The 20704-nt window shown below is 46.6% G+C and overlaps 2 protein-coding genes across 2 annotated transcripts; both read right to left on the reverse strand.

Moving 5' to 3' along the window:
• Positions 1-267: 267 nt before the first annotated feature.
• Positions 268-13477, reverse strand: LOC130500082 (uncharacterized). The gene is made up of 3 exons (XM_056994785.1): positions 11353-13477; positions 1009-1184; positions 268-936 (listed from the first exon to the last, which is right to left on the reverse strand). The coding sequence occupies exons 1-3, from the start codon at positions 13460-13462 to the stop codon at positions 268-270; spliced, it is 2955 nt and encodes a 984-aa protein (XP_056850765.1). The 5' UTR covers positions 13463-13477.
• A 4848-nt stretch (positions 13478-18325) lies between these two features.
• On the reverse strand, positions 18326-19076 carry LOC130500083 (uncharacterized). Its single transcript, XM_056994786.1, has 2 exons — positions 18842-19076; positions 18326-18606 (listed from the first exon to the last, which is right to left on the reverse strand). Exons 1-2 carry the CDS (start codon positions 19074-19076, stop codon positions 18326-18328), a joined length of 516 nt encoding a protein of 171 aa, XP_056850766.1.
• Positions 19077-20704: the final 1628 nt, after the last annotated feature.

Here is a 20704-nt window from a genome sequence, read left to right on the forward strand (position 1 = left end):
CGGAAAAACTCGCTTTGAACACGCGATATATATGGTGATCATCTGAGAAGAAGGGATGAGACGACAACTCATACCCTATCTCTCAAACTTTGACATACGGAAGTTCTCATAAATACGCAAATCCGAATTTTCATTAATTAATAACCGCAACGCGGTAGGGATTCAAAGCCACAAGTGGCCAGTACCGAAGATAAAAACACGGCCTTTTGAGGCCGGAACAAACACAAACTCATAAAACGCTTAAACCAAAAGACCACAATCTTAAACCTAGACGTCCCCTTCACCTACCTCGCTCGCAGCCGCTTCGTCACCATCTTCTCCGGTCGCCGAACCGGGCTTCTCGGCATCCTCCGCAAATCGTTCCGGAACGCACTCAGATCGCAGATCAGACAGCAGCAGCTCGAAAGTTCTGTCCAAGGACCCCAACTCGGACATGCGGGCCGATATGCTATCCTCCTCAGGCTGAAGGGACGAAGAGGGATCATCTTTAAGCGCATGAATAAACGCCATCCCACCATCAATGTTCGCTGAGATCAGATCCCTGCGGTAAGCAAGCTCTAAAGAGTTCAGGATCTCGGCGAAACCCGCCAAACGGGACTGGAACCCGGCACACAAAGCACTCATGGCATCATCCGCACTGCGACGCATCAAGCCCTCGCTAGCCTCGATCTGGTGCTGGAGTCGACGAACCTCCGAAGCCTTTGCCTTCCTGGTTTTCTTCTCCTTGATCAAAGCACTCGCAGTTTTCCCAAGATCTCTCTCAAGCTCGCCGACCTGCCCCTCAAGCCTAGACACCTTAGCGGTGCAGGAATCCGTCAGCGCCGTCATTGTACTTTGGACTTCGGATAATTGGCCGTGCGCTTCTCCGAGCTCCCTGGCAAGACGAGCAGCCTCGGTACTGCAATCCCCAATCATCCCGTCGATCAGAGGTATGAACTATGGGAAAAAAGTCGTGTTAATAAGCATCAAATCAAAAAGGAAGGATAAGTTAAAATCAAAACAACATACATTTCCGCGGAGAACGGGTGCAATACGCAATCCCTCCGGCAGCGGAGGACCTCCCTCGATAAGTGCCACACACTTCCTCTTCCGAGACCGAGAGATCGGGACAGCACTTGCTGCTCGCAACCCTAGAACAATCTCCTTCTTGGCAGGAGGAACGGGCTCAACAGCCTCTTCCTTGTCTTCAACGATGATCGGAACGGACAACGATCCCGGAGCCTAGGATGGGACTTCTAGAGACTGCATCTCGGAGCTCTCTCCGACTTCAGGAAGAATTGGAACCTCGGAACCGGAAGCTGGGGCGTCTGTCGCGGCAGGAGAGGATGATTTCTCTTTGGTGGTCTGGACGATTTCCTTCTCGGCCTTACGACGAGCCATCCTCTCGCGGAACGAAAGGAAACCAGCAACACAAGTTGGCTCAGGTGCAGATCCATCAACTGGGGCCGAGCTCCGCACGAAGCTCGGTCGCTATAGCGATCGAGCGTTCGTACATCGATCATTTTCCGAAACGTCCGAAGTCTTCCCACAACGACGATACGACGTAAAACTATGCATTCTCGACTATCCGTATAGCCGCTCTCCGCAACTTACGACTATCTGTTTCTTGATCTTTCGATCAAATGGAATCATCCGTTTGGTTTACGATAAAACCGCGGAAACTTGACCTTATCGGAGACAACGTAAAAATGTCTCGAATCAAAAATACGGCCCAAAGAGGTCCTAAACTTGATTCGAGGCCCACATACGATTTCTTAAAAACCCATAAACCTTATGACGGTTTATGCTTGGAGGATAAGCATCAGTTTCCGCGGAAAAAAATGGAAACTTTCCGCAGATAATCATGAAGATCGGAAAAAATGAAATATTCCCATTTTTCGATTATGACGGCTTAAGGGCAAAAGGGGGAAGCGAAAACCGACCTTGGAGGGAGTATATAAGGAGTTCAAGGCGAGAGGCATAGAGACATCACTTTTCCAGAGCAACTTAGCACTTAGAGCAATTTAGGCAACTTTCTATTTTTCTTTTTCGAGCTGCGACTCAATTAGGTTTAGCCACCTTCGGGTATTAGAACTAGGATCTCGCCAACAGCTCTCGTAGCCGAAGCACGTTACCTTGTTGTTGTCAAGCTCATACGCAGATTCGGAATAAAATCCTTCTTGCTCTTTTTTACGATTTTTATTTTATTTTCCGTTATTGTCGTGTTCTGATTGCTTGACGTGTGGTTTCTCAGAAATCCGGGACCTCTGGGAAATTAGGGTTTTCCTAGTTTCCTTATTTATACGAAATATTGACGGTGCGAATTTTGGTTCCCACATATAGGCCACTCTCGTGAATCTCAATGCTGCACTCTACATTTCTGCAGAAAAGGTCACGCTCAGACTTACTATGGTCTGGTGGGGGCCTGCCCCGCGGAGCAACTTCACACCAGACACACTCCTTTCCACGTCTGGATAAGTATTATATTTAAGTGCTAACCGGTATTTTCGCACATTTGCTCCCTGCATATCAGCCGTCAGCATCTGATTACAGTACTTTGCAGTGTACGTCATGCCCCCTGCGTGTATTTAGCTCGTAGCGTCTTTAACACAGGGTTTGGGTAGCACTAGTACGGTGGTCCCCACGTAACTTTTGGACTTATAGCCTTTACGCAGGGCCCGAGGTGCAGACAATGTAATAGGGTTGATCAGACCCGTTCCTTATATGTCGTACACCTATGTTAGTAGTCTCACTAGTATATATAGGGTTTGCTGAGATCTAAGATCCCTTAGGACCTGACCTAGCTAGTATGCCCCTTTAAGTACAGTGGAGTTCCTATAACCCCTTTAGCAGTAACTAATAATGTATTTTATAAGTTTAGTCCAGAGACGTTATCGCATACATAGGAGTAGGAAACCAGTGTACTTAAATATATCATAATAATAGTAGTAGTATATAAAGCTTGATCCAGGGACCTTACTTTAGAAGTGATAGAATTTAAGGTGCAAGGCATTCCAGCAGTTGGGTTGGACCTTACCGTTGTTGTCTTCCAGCTTATAGGCTCCTGCCCCTTGCACCTCTATTACTTTATAGAGACCTTCCCATCCAGGAGCGAGTTTCCCGGCTGATTTGTCCCTTGTGTGGTCGCAGACTCGCCTTAGGACCCAATCCTCTTTCTGGAAGGTTTTGGATCTGAGACCTTTTTGTTGTAGCTCTTGGCTACTTTCAATTGGTAGGACGCATTTCTAAGGCGGGCCGCCTCCCTCTTTTCATCGAGTAGGTCTAGACTATGGGACATTAGCTCGTTATTCTCCTCATGGGAGAGAAATTCAGAGATGGTGGTCCTTACGTGCACCTCTGTGGGTATCACCGCTTCAGCACCATAGACGAGGGAGAAGGGAGTCTCCTGGGTAGCCGTCTTCGGGGTTGTCCGATAGGCCCAGAGTACTCCATGTAGCTCTTCTGCCCATCGCCCATGGGCGTCTTCTAGGCGCTTCTTGAGCATGTTCACCACTGTCTTATTAGTGTATTCGGCTTGACCGTTAGATTGGGGATGTCGTGGTGCTGAATAGGAAAGCTTGATGTTCCAGTCTTTGCAGAACTTTCGGAAGTTGTAGCTTGTGAACTGGGGTCCGTTGTCTGTGACGATCTCATGGGAGTTCCGAAGCGTGTGATCACGTTAGTCCATAGGAATTTCCTGATCTGGAGATCCGTTATCTTGGCTAGTGCTTCAGCTTCTACCCACTTTGTGAAATAATCTGTCACGACTAGGAGAAAGATCTTTTGCTCCGGTGCCATAGGGAATTTCCCCACGATGTCCATGCCCCATTTTCGGAAGGGCCAATGAGAACTTAGGGATTTGAGGTTCTCTGGTGGAAGGTTGGAGACTGGCGCATGCTTATGGCATTGGCTACAGAGCTTGGCTTGTTTGAGGGAGTCCCTCGCCATGGTTGGCCAATAGTATCATGCCCTTCTGGCTCTCAGTACCAGGCTCCGACCACTAGAATGGGAACCACATTCTCCTTCATGAAGCTCTTCTAGTATCCTGGCGGCTTCTCTAGGGGTAAGACATCGTAGATAGGGTCCTGAAAAGGATCTTTGGTATAGTTTCCCCTCAGAAAAAGCAGTACCTGACAGCTTGACGCCTTATCTTCCCACTTTCATCCTTATCTTCAGGCAAGGTGTCGTACCTTAAATAGTTAATGATTGGAGTCATCCAGGTCTCTCCTTCGTCTACCACGACACTTCTTCAGGCTCCGTCTCTTTTTCGGTTGCAGGCCATTGGAGTACCAGTAGTGGGATGGTCATATGACTCGTCGTTTCTAGGGCGGACCCTAGATTAGCTAGAGCGTCGGCCTGGGAGTTGTGCTCCCTAGGGATCTGGGTGAGCTTGCAGTGTCGGAACCTGTCCAGTAGTCGCTTAGCCACGGATAGATACCTGATCATACTTGGATCTTTTGCCTGGTAGTCTCCTTGGACCTGAATTATGATCAGTTGCGAGTCGCTGAAGACTAGATGTCTTCTACTCCCATCTGTTTTGGCGAGTGTTAACCCTGCTATTAGAGCTTCGTATTCAGCTTCATTGTTCGTTGCTTTAAAGTTGCATTGTACGGCCTGTTAGGCCCATATATGACCTTCTAGCTAGTAATAAACAACAAGAAATGATAACGGGCCGTGATAGGCCCATCATGAATTAAATCCTCAGAAGCAGCTAAGACAGAGCTGGAGGCTGTGAGTTGAAGATGTTCATTAGAGAGGTCGAGGAAAAGAGGCAGCTCGTGGACAAATAAATAAGTGCATGACCTGGTCAAAGAGGTAGCTCGTGGACAAATAAATAGGCGCATGACCCGGTCAAAGGGGAGCTGTTACAAATTCCTCAAATCACGGAGGAGATCTCGGGAACCAGTTGGTAGCGACCAAAGGGGGCCTGAGGCTATTTAAAGAAGACATCAAACAATGATCAAGGGATCCACAATTCAACTTCTTACGCAGAAGCTCTCAAAATACTGTACTTTCTTTGTAATCATCAACAACATCTATTGTAAACAGTTCTTTACAAAAATCATCTATAAAATCATCATTCATTCTATAAGTTCTTACGGGATTCAGCCCACGTTATCTTTCCTAACCTTTTCCTAAACTTTAACCTGATCTAAAATCAGGAGGTGAGTTTAATCCCTCACACGGCCCTTGTGGCTGATTCCCCCGTGGGGGAAGTTAAGACTAGTCCTACGCCTGCGCCCCTTACGTTACTAGATCCATCAACGTATAGTGTCCATTCGCCTTTCTCCCCTTCGCTATTACGAAGCTTTACCTCTTGTTCCAAGGCTGGAAGTATGGCAGGAGAGAATTCTGCTACGAAATATTCTAGGACTTGCGATTTGATGGCTGTTGCAGGCCGGAAGATCACATCGTCTTCCCCCAGCTCTATGGCCCATTTTGCTAGTCGTCCAGACACTTCCGGCTTATGAAGGACTGCCTTGATTGTGAGGGGTAAAACTCACACCTAGATTTTAGATCAGGTTTTATGTTTAGGAAAGGTTAGGGAAAGATTATCGCGGGCTGAATCCCGTAAGAACTTGATGAATGAACTTCGATTTGTATTGATATAATAGAAAATGGGATGGTTACAAAGATGTTTCTTTTGATGATTACAAAGATAATAAAAAGGATTATATCTTAAGAATGTTTCGATGAATGTTAAGTAAAATCTGAGTAGGATCGGATCCTTTTCTTAGTCTTCCACCCTCTCCTTTTATAGCCTTGGACTTCTTTAAGTTGTCTCCAACTGACCTCCGAGATTTTCTCCATTTGAGATGGAATCCGCAACAGCTTCCCCTTGACCGGGTCCTGCGCTTCTTCTTGTTGTGACGTGAGCTTCCTCTTCGTCGTGACCTCCTTAATTAGGGTCCTTAGCTTTCAGCCTTCGACTCTAGCTTAGCTCTCTTTAGACTTCGAACTCGTGATGGGCTTATCGCGGCCCATCATCTTTTATTATCGAATAATCAGCTCCCGGGCCATATTCGGGCCCAACAGTTGCCCCCAGCTCTCGAGATGAGGTTTCGTTATTCTCGGGAGCTAGACCTAGCCGCCCAAGCTAGATTCTCTTGTTGAGATCATGATTACTAGTTATCTCAACCGCATTTACTCTTATCCGATCAGACGGCTGTAATCTATCTTTAATTAAATCGACGGCTTTAGATTAAAGCGAGTTTGAAATTTAATTTCCGACTTTCGAGACGTGATGGGATATAAAGCTGAGAGAATTAACTACTTGTCTCTCCACTTCCTCCACGCCTCTCGACGGTTTCCAAGGTAATTCTCCCTCTTTCCTTTATTTTACCATTTTTTCGTCATTATTTTTTTTTATCTGCTTCTCGATCAATCTAGTTCATCCTGAACTTCTCTCTGAGATTCTGCCTTAGATCGATTCTCTTCTTTTGCTTCCTATTCTCCTTCTCCTTTACTACCATGAGTCGAAAAGAAGGTTCCGGCGAAGTTCAAATCTCAGCTTCCGGCGCCCGTATTATGAAGGTCAAACGGGAAGCTGGTGAAAAGATGACGGAAGCCAAGAAGAAAAAGAGTAAAGACTCGATCGGAGCACGAGTTAAGAGAATGAAGAAGAAAGGCGGCAAGAGCGCCTCCTCCGGTCCTCACTTTCCTTCCCTTTTGAAGGGTCAGGACGTTGTCAACCTTGCCGTTCAAGCTCACGGCAAGACTGATCTTGTTAGAGCTTGTGCTGAAAACGAGAACCCCGAGACCGCTCCGGAGGGTTGGTTCTGTGTTCATGAAAAATATATCTCCAAGTCCCACCTTAGATTTCCTCTTCCTACCCTTTTACTGGATCTCTTAGATCATTACCAGCTAGCTCTTCCTCAACTTTGCCCGTCGGTCATCCGAGTGATAAACGGGTTTATCACTAGAGCCAAGGAGGAAGGAGTTATCGTTGGGCTATCTGAGTTAATGAGTCTCTTCTCGATAAAGGAGAGCACCTCCAAGGATGGCGGGAGCGGTACCTACTATCTCCCCTGTCGTCCAGGGCTAGGCGTTTTCAAGTTCTCGGCCAGTGATGATGACTGGCGTAGGAAGTATTTTTATGTCAAGATTGATCCTTCGACGGTTCCTATAGGCCGTGACCTCAGGAACTCGTGGTCTGATATTTCTGGTTAGGATTTTAGGGATATGCTCACATGTTTTATCTTTGTTGGTCATGTTACGCTAATTGTCTTTTGACTCCTTTTGCAGAAATCAAAGATCCTGTCAAGTTATCTAGCAAACTCACTAGAGCTCTCTACCGGAAGCTACAGCATAGTCCTAACACTTGGGGGGCTTATACCACTTCAAGAGTCGGATCAGCTAGGTTTCCTGAGCGATACCAGGCGTCCTTCCCTGATTCAGTGACGGTTGCTGGTTTAGAAGGTAACCTTTTATTCTTAATTCATGATTTTTACTGCCTGAATTTGTCTCACGCGATTAATGAATCTTTTTCATGTCTTAGTTTCTGAAGGTGATTCCGTTTTCGAAGTTTCCTCTGGAGCAAGTACTTCCTCGAAGACTCAATCACAGAAGATGCCAATTCAACCTTCCTTCCGTTCCAGGGGTAGATCGACCAAGGCTGCCAGCTCCTCTAGAGGGAGTGACAAGAACCAGGGGGGATCCTTCCTCGACTCTGTGAAGGAAGTTCTTGATGAAGGAGGCTCTGCCCCTGCTAAAGGTGTCGTCTCTTCGGAACCCAAGGTTCAGGAAGTTGGCCTTCCCTCCGAGGTCCCGATGACTGAAGCTGATCCTCAAGTAATGAGGGACCCTCCGGAGTCTGAGCCCCCGAGGAACAAGAGGTCCCGAACCGACCAGATTGATAGACCTTCGAGGTCTTCCTCCTCCTCCTCTAGAGGAGGAACTGTTGGCTGGACCTTTTCTCATTCAAAGCCTGGATCGGTCTTGGACGATCCGTGGGGTTTGGCTACTCTGATGAGGCACATGAAGAGTCCCGGGTGTCCCCTCCCCTCGATCTCCAATATCACGCACAAGGATGAGTACGTTGATATTGCTCATCACATGGGTCAGGTATGAAGTTTATTTCATTTTTTCAGCTTTGTCTTTGGAAGATTTTGCTAAATCGTTTTCCGTTTTCGGCAGCTGGCTGGTGCTATCAACAGAGCTCAGTTTAAGTTTGAGGACGCTGTACACAATGCCCCTAGTGCCGAGGAACTAGCCCAGGTCACTGAATTAGTCAAGGCCAACAAGACTGAGCTCAACCAGACTCGAGCTCTGATCTCGGATCTTCAAGCCGAGGTGAAGAGACTTGGCTCTAAGTGTGATGCTCAGCAAGGGACGATCGAGAGCCAGCTGATTGACCTCCAGGTGAAAAATAGGAAGATTGGGGAGTTGGATGCTGCTCGGAAGATAGCCGAGTATCAAGTCAAGGAACTGATTTCCACATCTCAGAACAGCCAGAAGAACAAGGAAGCTGAGGTCAGGCTAGCCGTCCGGAGAGGAAAGAAGGAGGTAGCCGAAGCCTACAACAAAGTTTTGTTTGTTGTTAAGGAGAAGTTCTCCAAGAAGAAGGACGAAGTCGACCTCCTGGTTCACGCTCAAGAGATTCAAGCCAACACCGAGCTCCTGAAAGATATGCTGGATGGCGAGATTAAGAGTGCTCAAGACGAGTATGATCACTTGGTGGCAATAATGCCGGAAGCTGTTGCAGCGTACGAGAAAGCTCAGGTCTCGGACTTCTCGATCGGCAAGCTCCCTCTTCCCCAACTCTCTGAGAGCTCAGGTACTTTTGAGGTTAATATGTTTAATCCCTCCTTTTCTGGAGAGTTTGGTTCTAATTTGGGATTGGTGGGTTCTTACTCAGCCACAGTCGAAACCGCCTCTGGAGATGGCGACAAGGAGATGGAGGAGGAGGTTCCTGAGGAGGAAGATCCAGCTGGTAAGGGAGCTGAGAAGAGCTCGGATGAAAAGGAAGTTTAAGAGCTGAGGCTCTTTCATGTTTTCTAGGATTTCTGCCCGATGGGCTTTGTTTCATTTGTTTCCAAGACTTATAGCCTGAGGAGGCTTTTAAACCTTTATCTGTTTGCACTTCGAATCTTTGTTAGCCTGGGGAGGCTTTTAAACCCTTGTTTAATTTCAAACTTGGTTTTCGTTTCATTTTGAGTTTTTGGCTTTAGTCGCGAAATATGACAACTTGATCATAATCAAATTTTATGATAAGTCTGGAGGACTTTGGTCGTTTTTAGTTCCTTAAGAGGAAATCTTGGAGTACTGGGATTAGCTTAGGGTTTTTAGGAACCTAAGTTTAATCTGGACACCTTAGGTGGGGGTTCCTGGGAACCTGAATTTGCTTGTGGGATTTTAAGACCCGTTGAGATTTGCTTAGGATTTTAAGACCTTCTGAGGTTTGATGAGGATTTTAAGACCTCGAAAATTTGATAAGGATTTTAAGACCTTGGGGATTTGGTAAGGATTTTAAGTCCTTGGAGATTTGGTAAGGATTTTAAGACCTTAGAGATTTGGTAAGGATTTTAAGACCTTAGAGATTTGGTAAGGATTTTAAGACCTTAGAGACTTGGTAAGGATTTTAAGACCTTAGAGATTTGGTAAGGATTTTAAGACCTTAGGTCCAGGCTCGTCGAGACCTGATATTGCTTGAAGGATTTTAAGGCCTTTAAGATTGTTAAGGATTTTAAGACCTTAGGTCCAGGTTTGTAGAGACCTGAGCTAATCCGATGGGTTTTTAGGTCCCTAGGTCCATGTTTGCAGGGACCTGTTTTGTTAAAGAATTGAGATATCGAGAATAATTTCTTTATTGATAATTGGATACATGGTATCATAGTAATCATACAATTGTTGTATTACGATGATCATACACTTGCTGCGCGGGCTATGTGATTTTAATCAGACATATGCCCCTTTTGATTGTAGTGAACGAAGTGTTTGAAATGAGGTTGGGGCTGCACTCATGACGGAGTTGCCTACGTACCCAGTCAAGGGATCAAGCCTAACGTAGTTCGGGAATTTTAGGTACCTAATGATAATATCTCTTAAGATTCGTGGCGTTCCACGATCTGATTTCAGGTACCCCGGTTCGCACCTTTCGGAGCTTGTAAACGCCAGGTCGTACTACATGGATGATCTGATAAGGACCTTCCCAGTTAGTTCCTAACTTCCCAGCATTTGGCTCTTTGGTTCCTTCGAAAACTTTCCTAAGTACTAGGTCACCTACAGCAAACTGCCGGAGCCTGACTTTGGAATTGTACTGCCGTGCCATTGCTTGCTGATAGTTCTGAATGCGAATCAAAGCTCGGTCCCGTCTTTCCTCGATTAGATCGAGGCTGTCAGTTAGGAGCTGATCATTAGCTGCGGGATTGGATGTACAGAATTCCCGGCGGAGGCTACCAGCAATGGTTTCAGCCGGAACGACGGCTTCCATCCCATATGCTAAGGAGAAAGGAGTTTCTTCTATAGCTTTTCGTGGGGTGGTCCGACATGCCCAAAGTACTTCAAGTAACTTCTCTGACCAGAGTTCCTTCTGGGTTCCGAGGCGCTTCTTGAGGTTTGCTAATACTGATTTATTAGCAGCCTCCGCCTGTCCGTTACCTTGAGGTCGGCGAGGTGATGAGAAGGTCAGGCGAATATTCCACTTGTCACAAAATATTTTGAAATCGTGGGATATGAATTGTCCTCCATTGTCAGTTACGATTTCGTATGGGACGCCGTGTCTACACACAATATCTTTCCATACAAATTGCTCGACCTCGACCCTGGTTACCTGCTGGAAAGCTTCAGCCTCTATCCATTTTGTGAAGTAGTCCGTTAAGACTAAGAGGAAGCGTAGCTTCTTCTTTCCACTTCCTGATGGTACTAGTGGTCCCACGATATCCATGGACCATCTCATAAATGGATAAGGGGCAGATATGCTAGACAGCTTCTCCGCAGGTTGGTGTATAATCGGTGCATGCCTCTGGCATTTGTCGCATGAAGAGGAATAGGCCTCACAATCTGCAATAATGGTAGGCCAGAAATATACTTGTCTTTTGATTCTGATGGCTAAAGCTCTTCCTCCAGAGTGGTTCCCGCAGGAACCGTCGTGCATTTCCTTCATGAGTCTCATAGCAACGAGGCCATGGACGCATTTTAGGTAAGGTCCGGAAATGCTTCGTTTGAGGAGGACAGATTCAGTTACGCAATATCTCGCGCTTAATGCTTTGAGCTTTCGAGCCTCCCATTTATTGGGTGGAGTCTTTCCCTCCAGGATGTATTGCGTGATTGGAATTCTCCAATCCTCTCTTCCTACAACTTTGTTATGAAGAGACGAGGGAGGTTCCTGTTCGGGACCTGGTGTCGTGGTGCCCCCAGAGGTATTGGTAGGATTGGGCTCCAGGGAGTCTGAATTCCGAGGAATACCTCCAGATGAATTTTGGAGAGCTGTACGGCTTCTGGTTTTAACTCTGCAGATGACTGGGTCTGAGTTGGTGCCCCCGGGGGTATTCTCGAGATCAGGCTCTAAGGAGTCTGAATTTCGAGGAATATCTTCCGTGACTTGGATTATGTTCCCGGAGGTATGCTTTTTTGCGCTGCATATTCTGGTTTTTGGAAACCAAAATGTTGTGAAAACCTGGGTAGCTACCGCTTCAGGGCAGGTACCTTCGGGCTGCGCTTTTAGTTTGCTCTCTTTTTCAGCTTTAGTAGCTATGTCGATGCTTGGTTTCTCGATTCCTTCTACGGGTATGATTCGTTTTACGAGGGGGTCTGATGTGGAAGCTAAAGCAGCCAATGCATCTGCTGAGGAGTTCTCACCTCGTGGGATTCTCGTTAGCTCGAATTTGTCGAACTGCCTAGTGAGGTTCTGGACGACTTCGAGATATGCCCCCATTCTTTCGTCCCTCGTTTCATATTCTCCGTGAAACTGGCTAGCTACTAGCTGTGAATCACTATAAGCGTTTAGCTCTCGGATTCCGAGGCTTAGGGCGAGCTTCAACCCTGCGATTAGTGCTTCATATTCAGCTTCGTTGTTTGAGGCGCTGAATCCGAGCCTATATGACTGCTCGATGGTTTCTCCTGCTGAAGAAGTTAGCCTTAGACCGATACCGGAGCCCTGTTTTGATGAGGCTCCGTCGACGTATAGGCTCCACTTCGGAGATTCCATTTCGGAGTCTAACTGCTCGGATGTCAATTCAATGATAAAGTCAGCGAGGACCTGAGCTTTCGCTGCTGCTCGAGGTCTATACTCAATATCATATTCGCTGAGTTCTATGGCCCATTTAGCCAATCGCCCTGACTGGCTGGGGCTGTGCAAGATCATTCGTAATGGTTGTGAGGTCATTACAACGATCGAATGCGATTGGAAGTAAGGTCGCAATTTTCTGGCAGCTGTTACGACTGCTAGAGCTAGTTTTTCCATCGCAGGGTACCTGGTTTCGGCATCTATCAAACTTTTACTGGTGTAATAGACAGGTCTTTGTTCGTTTTGTTCCTCTCGTACTAGAACGCCGCTGACTGCAGCAGTTGATACAGCGAGATATAGGTACAATGGCTCTCCTACTACTGGTTTAGATAGGATCGGAGGTTCGGAGAGGTAAGCTTTCAATTGCTTGAAGGCTTCCTCACATTTCTCGTCCCATAAGAACTTCTTATTATTTCTTAGAAGCTTGTAAAATGGGAGACATTTATCGGTAGACTTGGATATGAATCGATTCAACGCCGCGATTCGTCCAGTCAGTCTCTGCACCTCCCTGGTCGTCTTAGGTGACGGCATTTCTAGGAAGGTTGCTATCTGCTGCGGGTTGGCTTCAATGCCTCTTTCGGTTACGAGATAGCCTAGGAACTCGCCTGAGGGTACCCCGAAAGTACATTTAGTGGGATTGAGCTTCATATCGTACTTGTTCAGGATATCGAAGCATTCCCTTAAATGGGAGATATGATCTTCCCCGGCTGAGGATTTGACTAGCATGTCGTCGATATAGACCTCCATGGTTTTTCCAAGTTGTCCAGCAAACATCTTATTTACTAGCCTTTGATAGGTAGCTCCTGCGTTCTTTAATCCGAATGGCATAACCTTATAACAATAGGTTCCTCGTTCGGTTATGAATGCAGTTTTCTCCTGGTCCTCAGGATCCATCATGATTTGGTTATATCCTGAGAAGGCATCCATGAAGGATAGGAGTCGATGGCCAGCTGTTGCTTCAACTAGGCGGTCGATGTGAGGTAACGGGAAGCTGTCTTTAGGGCAAGCTTTGTTTAGGTCTGTGAAATCTACACAGATTCTCCACTTCCCGTTTTTCTTCTTTACCACTACTGGGTTAGCTAACCAGTCGGGGTAATGTACCTCTCGAATGGACCCAGCTTTCGTAAGTCGGTCAACTTCGTCGTTAACAGCTTGAGCCTTTTCGAGACCTAGCTTACGACGCTTCTGTTTGATCGGTTTGAAAGTAGGGTCAACTTTTAGCTTATGGGTGGTGACGTTCGGATCTATTCCTTTCATGTCGTTGGTGGACCACGCAAAGGTTTTGACGTTGCTTTTCAAAAAATCGATGAGCTCCTTTTTTGTCTCAAGAGGTAGCTCGGACCCGATGCTCACCTGTCTTTCAGGATTTGAGTCGTCGATGCAAACTTTTTCGGTTAGGTTCCTGGGGGGACCTCGAATATTTTGTTGCATTTCGCGACCTTCCTGGATCTGTAATTGCTATTGGGGGGATTTTTTGAGGATTTCGAATCCTCCCAAATAGCAGATCCTGGATATCTTCTGGCTACCGTGTATGGTAGCTATCCCTTCGGGTGTTGGAAATTTTACGCACTGATGGTACGTTGAGGCTACTGCCTTCATTTTGTGGATCCAAGGTCTTCCCAAAATCGCGTGGAACGGGGAAGGTCTATCGATGACTACTAAGTTGGTCATTTTCATTATTCCGCCAGCTATGACTGGGAGCTTGATTGTTCCCAATGAGGTAGCTGTTTCTCCGGAGAAGCCTACGAGATTAGCTTTTTGGCCAATAATTTCGTAGTCGTCTATTTCCATCCCTTTTAGGGTGTTATAGAAAATGAGGTCGACAGAGCTTCCTGTGTCTATCATGAGCTTAGGAACCTCGTATCCTGCGATGTTCAGGGTGACGATCAACGCATCATCGTGAGGTCTGTCAAGGTTTGAGGTCTCGCTCTCCCAGAAAGAAATCTTAGTGTTGGATTCAGGATTAGGAGGCTTAGGTCCAGTGTTAGACACAGCCTTCCGCACGTGATTCTTAATGGAATTGACGGAGTCTTGACATATGTCTGATCCTCCAAGGATACAGTCCACCCTCGAGTCGGGGTTCGATTGATGGGAGGGTTTGCTCAAGAGAGCTTCGACTTGTAAACTTTTTCCTTGGGGGAATTTCCCAAGAATCATGTCGACTCTTTTTTTGGGAACTGGAGGTGGCGAATCGGTTTCCTTCTCAGGTGACCTCTCGCGTTTCGGGGAAATGTCCCTGGAACCTCTTTTCTGATAAGGTGGCGGCTTTTTAAGGTCCACGCCCTTTATTTCTCCGGCTGCGAATTTAGCTGCCAGCTGGCGTTGGAGGTCCCAACACTCTTCGGTTGAGTGTCCTTCGCGATCGTGATAAGAGCAATGTTTGCCTTTATCGAAGCCTTTTGACCAGGGAGTTTTGTTTGCAGCTGCAACAGGTTTCTCTTCCTTGTCTTCCTCGATTGCGTAGGAATGTTCTCCCTGAGTTTGATTATTTCGAGGGTTACCCTTTTTATGAGGTCCCTTAGTCTCGGAGGAGTCACCTTTCGAATGATTCTGTGGTTTCTTGTGGAGTTTATCCAGTGCAGCTGTCTCCTCCTCCAAAGTAATATACTTGGTGGCTCTATGAAGAGCGTCATCGATAGTTGGAGGAGCGTTGAGTGTTAACTCTGACCAGAATTTCGATCTATAGAACAGACCTCTCCTAAGGGCCTCGATGGCGACTAGGTCGTTAGGATTCGATAGCTTAGTTCTTATTGCCCTGAATTTCTCAATGTAGACTCGTAATGAATCTCCCATTCCTTGATTGACCTTCCAAAGGTCGGCCTCGGAGGCTTGCTTCCGGATATGGGTTGAGTATTGCTTCATAAAGGCGTTGGTTAATTGATCAAAGTTGTCTATCGAGGCTGGCTCGAGGCCGGAGAACCACTCAAGGGCTGTTCCGACCAAATTTTCGGCGAATGTTCTACAGTAACCTGCTTCACATTCTTCCTGAGTGAAATGAGCTTTAACAATTGCCAATCGGAAAGCTCTCAAATAGGCCTTTGGGTCGGAGGTCCCATCATACTCAGGAATTCTGATTTTTCGGGTATCTCTTATGTGAGAGGTGGCAATTCTGTCCGTGAATGGAGTTCCACGGGTTTCTTCGATTAAGCTATCGATTTCGGGAGCTGAACTCGTAGCTTGATGGACTTGAGCTCCCAATTTCTGGAGAGCCGCGTGAGTTCTCTCCATATATCTACGGATAGCTTCAGGTCCTTCAAACGGAAGGATATTTGGATCGTTCGCAGGTACCCGATGAGTAGGTTCCTGACGGAATCGAGTTGGCTCATCTTCCCATGCGGTTAGTGGGCTAAGTCGCTCGACATTTCTTGGGTTATCGGAGTTTATCCTTTGATAACCGTCCTCATTCGGGACCGAGCTTCTAGTTTGATAAACCGAAGCTGACGCTCTGCCTCCAGATGGGAAGGATATTCCTGCTCCGGACCTAGGATCAGGTGGCGGAGGAGGTAAACGATTACTTCTGTCAGTGACCTGACCGGGTGTGGAGCTGGTTGTCGCTACGTTACTTCCCATAGCACTGGCATTAGGTGGATTGAATACGGGAACTGTTCCAGTATGAGGTGTCTGGAAAGCAGATCCGCGTCCTTCAGGGGCAGTGCTATCAGGGGAAAAGTTTAAACGTGCTCGGGGAAAAGAGGGATCGGTTAACCGATCGTGGAAGATGACCCCCGGAGCTTGACGTTGCGGTGGTTGGGTTGTTGCGTTTAGAGATCTAGTTATCTCTTCGAACCGTTGTTGACGTACAGCCAGCTGATGCATCGTGCGCTCACTTTCCTGAGCTCGGTCTACTAATTGTATCATCATCTAGCGGATCTCAGAGAGCTGAGCCTCCGTTTGATTCGGAATGGCTTGCTGCTGAGGATTCTCGGTAACCGGGAGCTCGGAGGTGTTTCCACCTAATGACCTCGGGTTAGTAACTCCGGTTGTAGTTTGGCTCGTTCGAGCATCAACCGGAAGCTGTTGCCCAGATCTGTGGTCGCCACGTTGAGGCTCTGTGATTACGAGACTAGAGCCTCCGTCATTCGGTGAGCCATCGCTCTGAATCGGGAGGTTAAGGTCAGACGGGGTTGTTGTCTGATCGGTAGGGTTCATCCTCGAGTTAGAGTAAGGGATTCGATTGTTTCTTCCCCACAGACGGCGCCAATTGTGAGGGGTAAAACTCACACCTAGATTTTAGATCAGGTTTTATGTTTAGGAAAGGTTAGGGAAAGATTATTGCGGGCTGAATCCCGTAAGAACTTGATGAATGAACTTCGATTTGTATTGATATAATAGAAAATGGGATGGTTACAAAGATGTTTCTTTTGATGATTACAAAGATAATAAAAAGGATTATATCTTAAGAATGTTTCGATGAATGTTAAGTAAAATCTGAGTAGGATCGGATCCTTTTCTTAGTCTTCCACCCTCTCCTTTTATAGCCTTGGACTTCTTTAAGTTGTCTCCAACTGACCTCCGAGATTTTCTCCATTTGAGATGGAATCCGCAACAGCTTCCCCTTGACCGGGTCCTGCGCTTCTTCTTGTTGTGACGTGAGCTTCCTCTTCGTCGTGACCTCCTTAATTAGGGTCCTTAGCTTTCAGCCTTCGACTCTAGCTTAGCTCTCTTTAGACTTCGAACTCGTGATGGGCTTATCGCGGCCCATCATCTTTTATTATCGAATAATCAGCTCCCGGGCCATATTCGGGCCCAACATTGATGGGGAAGGAGGTAACCACCATGATTTGATGAGCCTGGAAGTAGGGGCGTAGCTTTCGAGCAGCGTTGACTAAGGCAAGGGCCAGCTTCTCGAGGTGACTATAGCGGGTCTCCGCGTCTAGTAGGGATTTGCTCACGTAGTAGATAGGATTCTGTTTCCTTCCTTCTTCCCTTACTATAACCGCACTGACTGCATGCTCTGATACCGCCAGATAGAGCAATAAGACCTCACCTTCCAAGGGTTTTGAGAGGAGAGGTGGAGTAGTGAGATAGGCCTTGAGATCGGATAGGGCTTGCTCACATTTATCAGTCCATTGGAAGTCCTTGGGGTCCTTCAAGGTTTCGAAGAAGGCATGCGCCTTATCGGATAGCCTGGAGATGAACCTGCTTAGGGCGGCCATCCTTCCTGTCAACCTTTGCACCTCCTTGAAGTTGCGAGAGAGGTATCACCTGGATCGCTCTCACCTGCTCTAGATTTGCTTCAATGCCCCTGTGGGTAACTATATACCCTAGGAATTTCCCAGAGCTTACCCCGAACGAGCACTTTGAAGGGTTTAGCTTCATGTTGTACTTCCTGAGAGTGGTGAAGGCTTGTTGGAGGTGTGAGATATGGTCCTCAGCGTCCAGGGACTTTACCAGCATATCATCAATGTAGACCTCCATGGTCTGCCCTATCTGATCGGCGAACATCATGTTGACAAGTCTTTGATAGGTCGAGCCTGCGTTCTTCAATCCGAAAGGAATGACCTTGTAACAGTAGATGCCCCGTGAGGTCATGAATGAAGTCTTCTCTTGGTCGTCAGGATGCATTAAGATCTGGTTATATCCGGAGAACGCATCCATGAAACTCATCAGCTGATGACCAGCAGTTGCGTCGACTAGCTTGTCAATGTGAGGTAAGAGGAAGGGGTCTTTAGGACAGGACTTATTAATATCCGTGAAGTCGATACAGATTCTCCACTTCCCGTTTTTCTTCCTAACGACCACTACATTAGCTAGCCATTCCGGGTATTACACCTCTCGTATGAATCTGGCATCTAGTAGGTTCTTGACCTCTTCGTTGATTATCTCGTCCCTTTCAGGAGCGAACTTCCTCCTCTTCTGTCTGATGGGAGGATGCATTGGATCTACTTTGAATTGATGCATGATGACATCAGGGTCAATTCCAGGCATGTCCTCATGAGACCAGGCAAAGCAATCGGAGTTGGATCTTAGGAAGTCGACCAATCTCCTTCTCAGGCATTCCGGAAGCTTGGAGCCTATCTTTAAGTTTCGGCTCGAGTTCCCTTCCGTGAGTGGGACCTCATCCATTTCTTCCACTTCCGGCTCTTCGGTATGTGGGGTCGGAAGCTTTTTTTGTAATTGCTATAAGAGCTGGGTCTTCCCCTTTAGAGTGGTCTGATAGTAGGACATAGCATTTTCTTGATCTCCCTTGACCGCCTTAATGCCCCAGGGGGTTGGGAACTTGACTAGCTGATGCAAAGTTGAAGGTACGGCTCCCATGTCGTGGACCCAAGGCCTTCCCAACATCACGTTGTATGATGAAGGGCAGTCGACGACTAGGAACTTCGTGGCTTGGTTTATCCCCTCGGCGTACGCGGGGAGAAGGACCTCTCCTAGGGTTTGCTTGACTTCTCCACTGAAGCCTACAAGGGGAGTCGCCTTTTCTAGTTAGCGCTATAGGTTCCAACCCTAGGTCGGCGAAGGCCGAATGGAAGATTATGTTGCTGGAGCTCCCATTGTCTACTAGTATTCGCTTGACCAAGCAGTTTGCTATGGTAAGTGAAATGACAAGAGCATCGTGATGAGGAGCAAGGACCCTCTCCTGTTCCCTTGCAGTGAAGCTGATCTCGTCTATTCCGAGGAGTAAGCGCTTAGGACCCTCGGCCTCTTGGCCGTTCCTGGCGTTGCTAGTACTTCTCTTGGCAGCAGCACTGCTGATTCCCCTTACCTCTGATCCGCCCGAGATGACATGGATCACCCGATCTTGCTGCGGTGGTAATGCGGGAGCAGCTTCGATAGGGAGACCGGGACCTTCCTTATTTAGAAGGTTCTTGGCCTTATCCAAGAGGAACTCCCTTAGGTAGCCTTTCTTGAGGAGCTCGGCGACTTCCATCTTCAGGGCTATGCAATCCTCCGTAGTGTGACCATGGTCACTATGGAACTCGCACCATCGCTTGGGGTTTCGATTAGCCTCTGCGGCTTTATCTTAGGAGGCCACTTGACTTGAGGACCTATTTGTCGTAGGACACCGATCAGTTCCGGTTTTGATATCGCAAGATGGGAGATATCGGGCCATGTGGATACCATCATCCCTTCAGATCTAGGTAAAGGGTGGTGTTGATATATGCCCCTGCTTGGGTTACTGGTTTCCTTAGCAGGCTTGGGGTGAATGGGCTCATCACGATCATTCCTAGTAGGCTTTGATGATTTCTGATCGTACTTCGGACCGGCTTTGGCCCTACTAGCATTGTCTTCTTCCCACCTTACTTAAGCCCAAGAACGAGACAATACGTCTTCCATAATCCTGCACTTGTATTTGATCAGCTCCTTGTAGAGATCTCCCTCCGGAAGTAGACCCCGCTTAAAGGCTGAGTTAAACATATCAGCGTTGCCCTCAGGGATAGCCACCTTCGCTTGGTTGAAGCGCGCTATGTAGGAACAAAGGGGCTCATTCCTATGCTAGAGGATTTCATAGAGATCATCCGAGTTTTTCTCTAGGTCACGGCTGCTGGCAAACTGTTCTACGAACTTATCGCTAAGGGCTGTAAAGGATTTGATGGACTTGGTAGGCAGGTTGATATACCATTGGAGAGCAGTGATGTTAGGATTTTTCAAAGGTCCCTAACCAAATGTTGTAGTATAAAAGATTGTCGAACCAATCCTAAGTGATTCTAAAGCAAAGGGAATGCAAGACCATGCTTAATCTAAGTGCAATCAATAAGTGGAGTGAAGAGAACTAAGAACTAGAGTTGAAATGCAATAAAGAAATGATCTTTGTTTCTCAATATGAAGCAAGAGGACTCATGGGATTAGGGAATTGACATCGGGTGATCAAGTTTCAATCTAAAGGTGGCAGCTTTTCAATCAATCTATCAACCTTAAGCCTAGACACAATCCTAAACAAACTCTATCTCTAGATGAATGTTCATTTGCTAAGGTAACTCAAACATCAAATCTCTTTGGTTGAATGTTACAAAAGCAATCATGGAGAACAAGTCTACTAGCCATCTTAACACCTTTAACAACAAATATCTTTGGCAAAGTATGTTAAAAGCTTAGGAGAGTTGGTTCAGGCATTTCATCAAACACCTTGTGGGTGGGAAATGCCTAAAGCTCAACTTTTGAGAGGCCAACTCAAAAGATGCATTGAGAACACTCTACAAGCAAGGAACAACAGAGATCTATACTAAAATACTTTAGATCTAGCTTAATCACCCTTAGTCTCCCTAACCCATGAATCCAAAAGAAGTCTACTCACTAATCTTCATGATTAACCTTAAATCCATGGTTGATTTAAGAGAAATCATGTTGAGAAGCAAGTTTAATCCAACAATCACAAAGAAATGAGAAGAAAAGAGACTAAAGATTCAATCTTTCTTCAAGGTTTCAATGTGTTCTTAAGAGAAAACAAGATAATCCCATCATTAGGGTCTAAAGAGTATTTATAGTAGCCTAAAAACGAGCTGGGTCGACCCACTAGATGATCAAAATGCATGATAAATGAATGGTAAAATCTATTAA

Source organism: Raphanus sativus, chromosome 9, assembly GCF_000801105.2.
Source record: "Raphanus sativus cultivar WK10039 chromosome 9, ASM80110v3, whole genome shotgun sequence".
Classification (NCBI taxonomy): domain Eukaryota; kingdom Viridiplantae; phylum Streptophyta; class Magnoliopsida; order Brassicales; family Brassicaceae; genus Raphanus; species Raphanus sativus.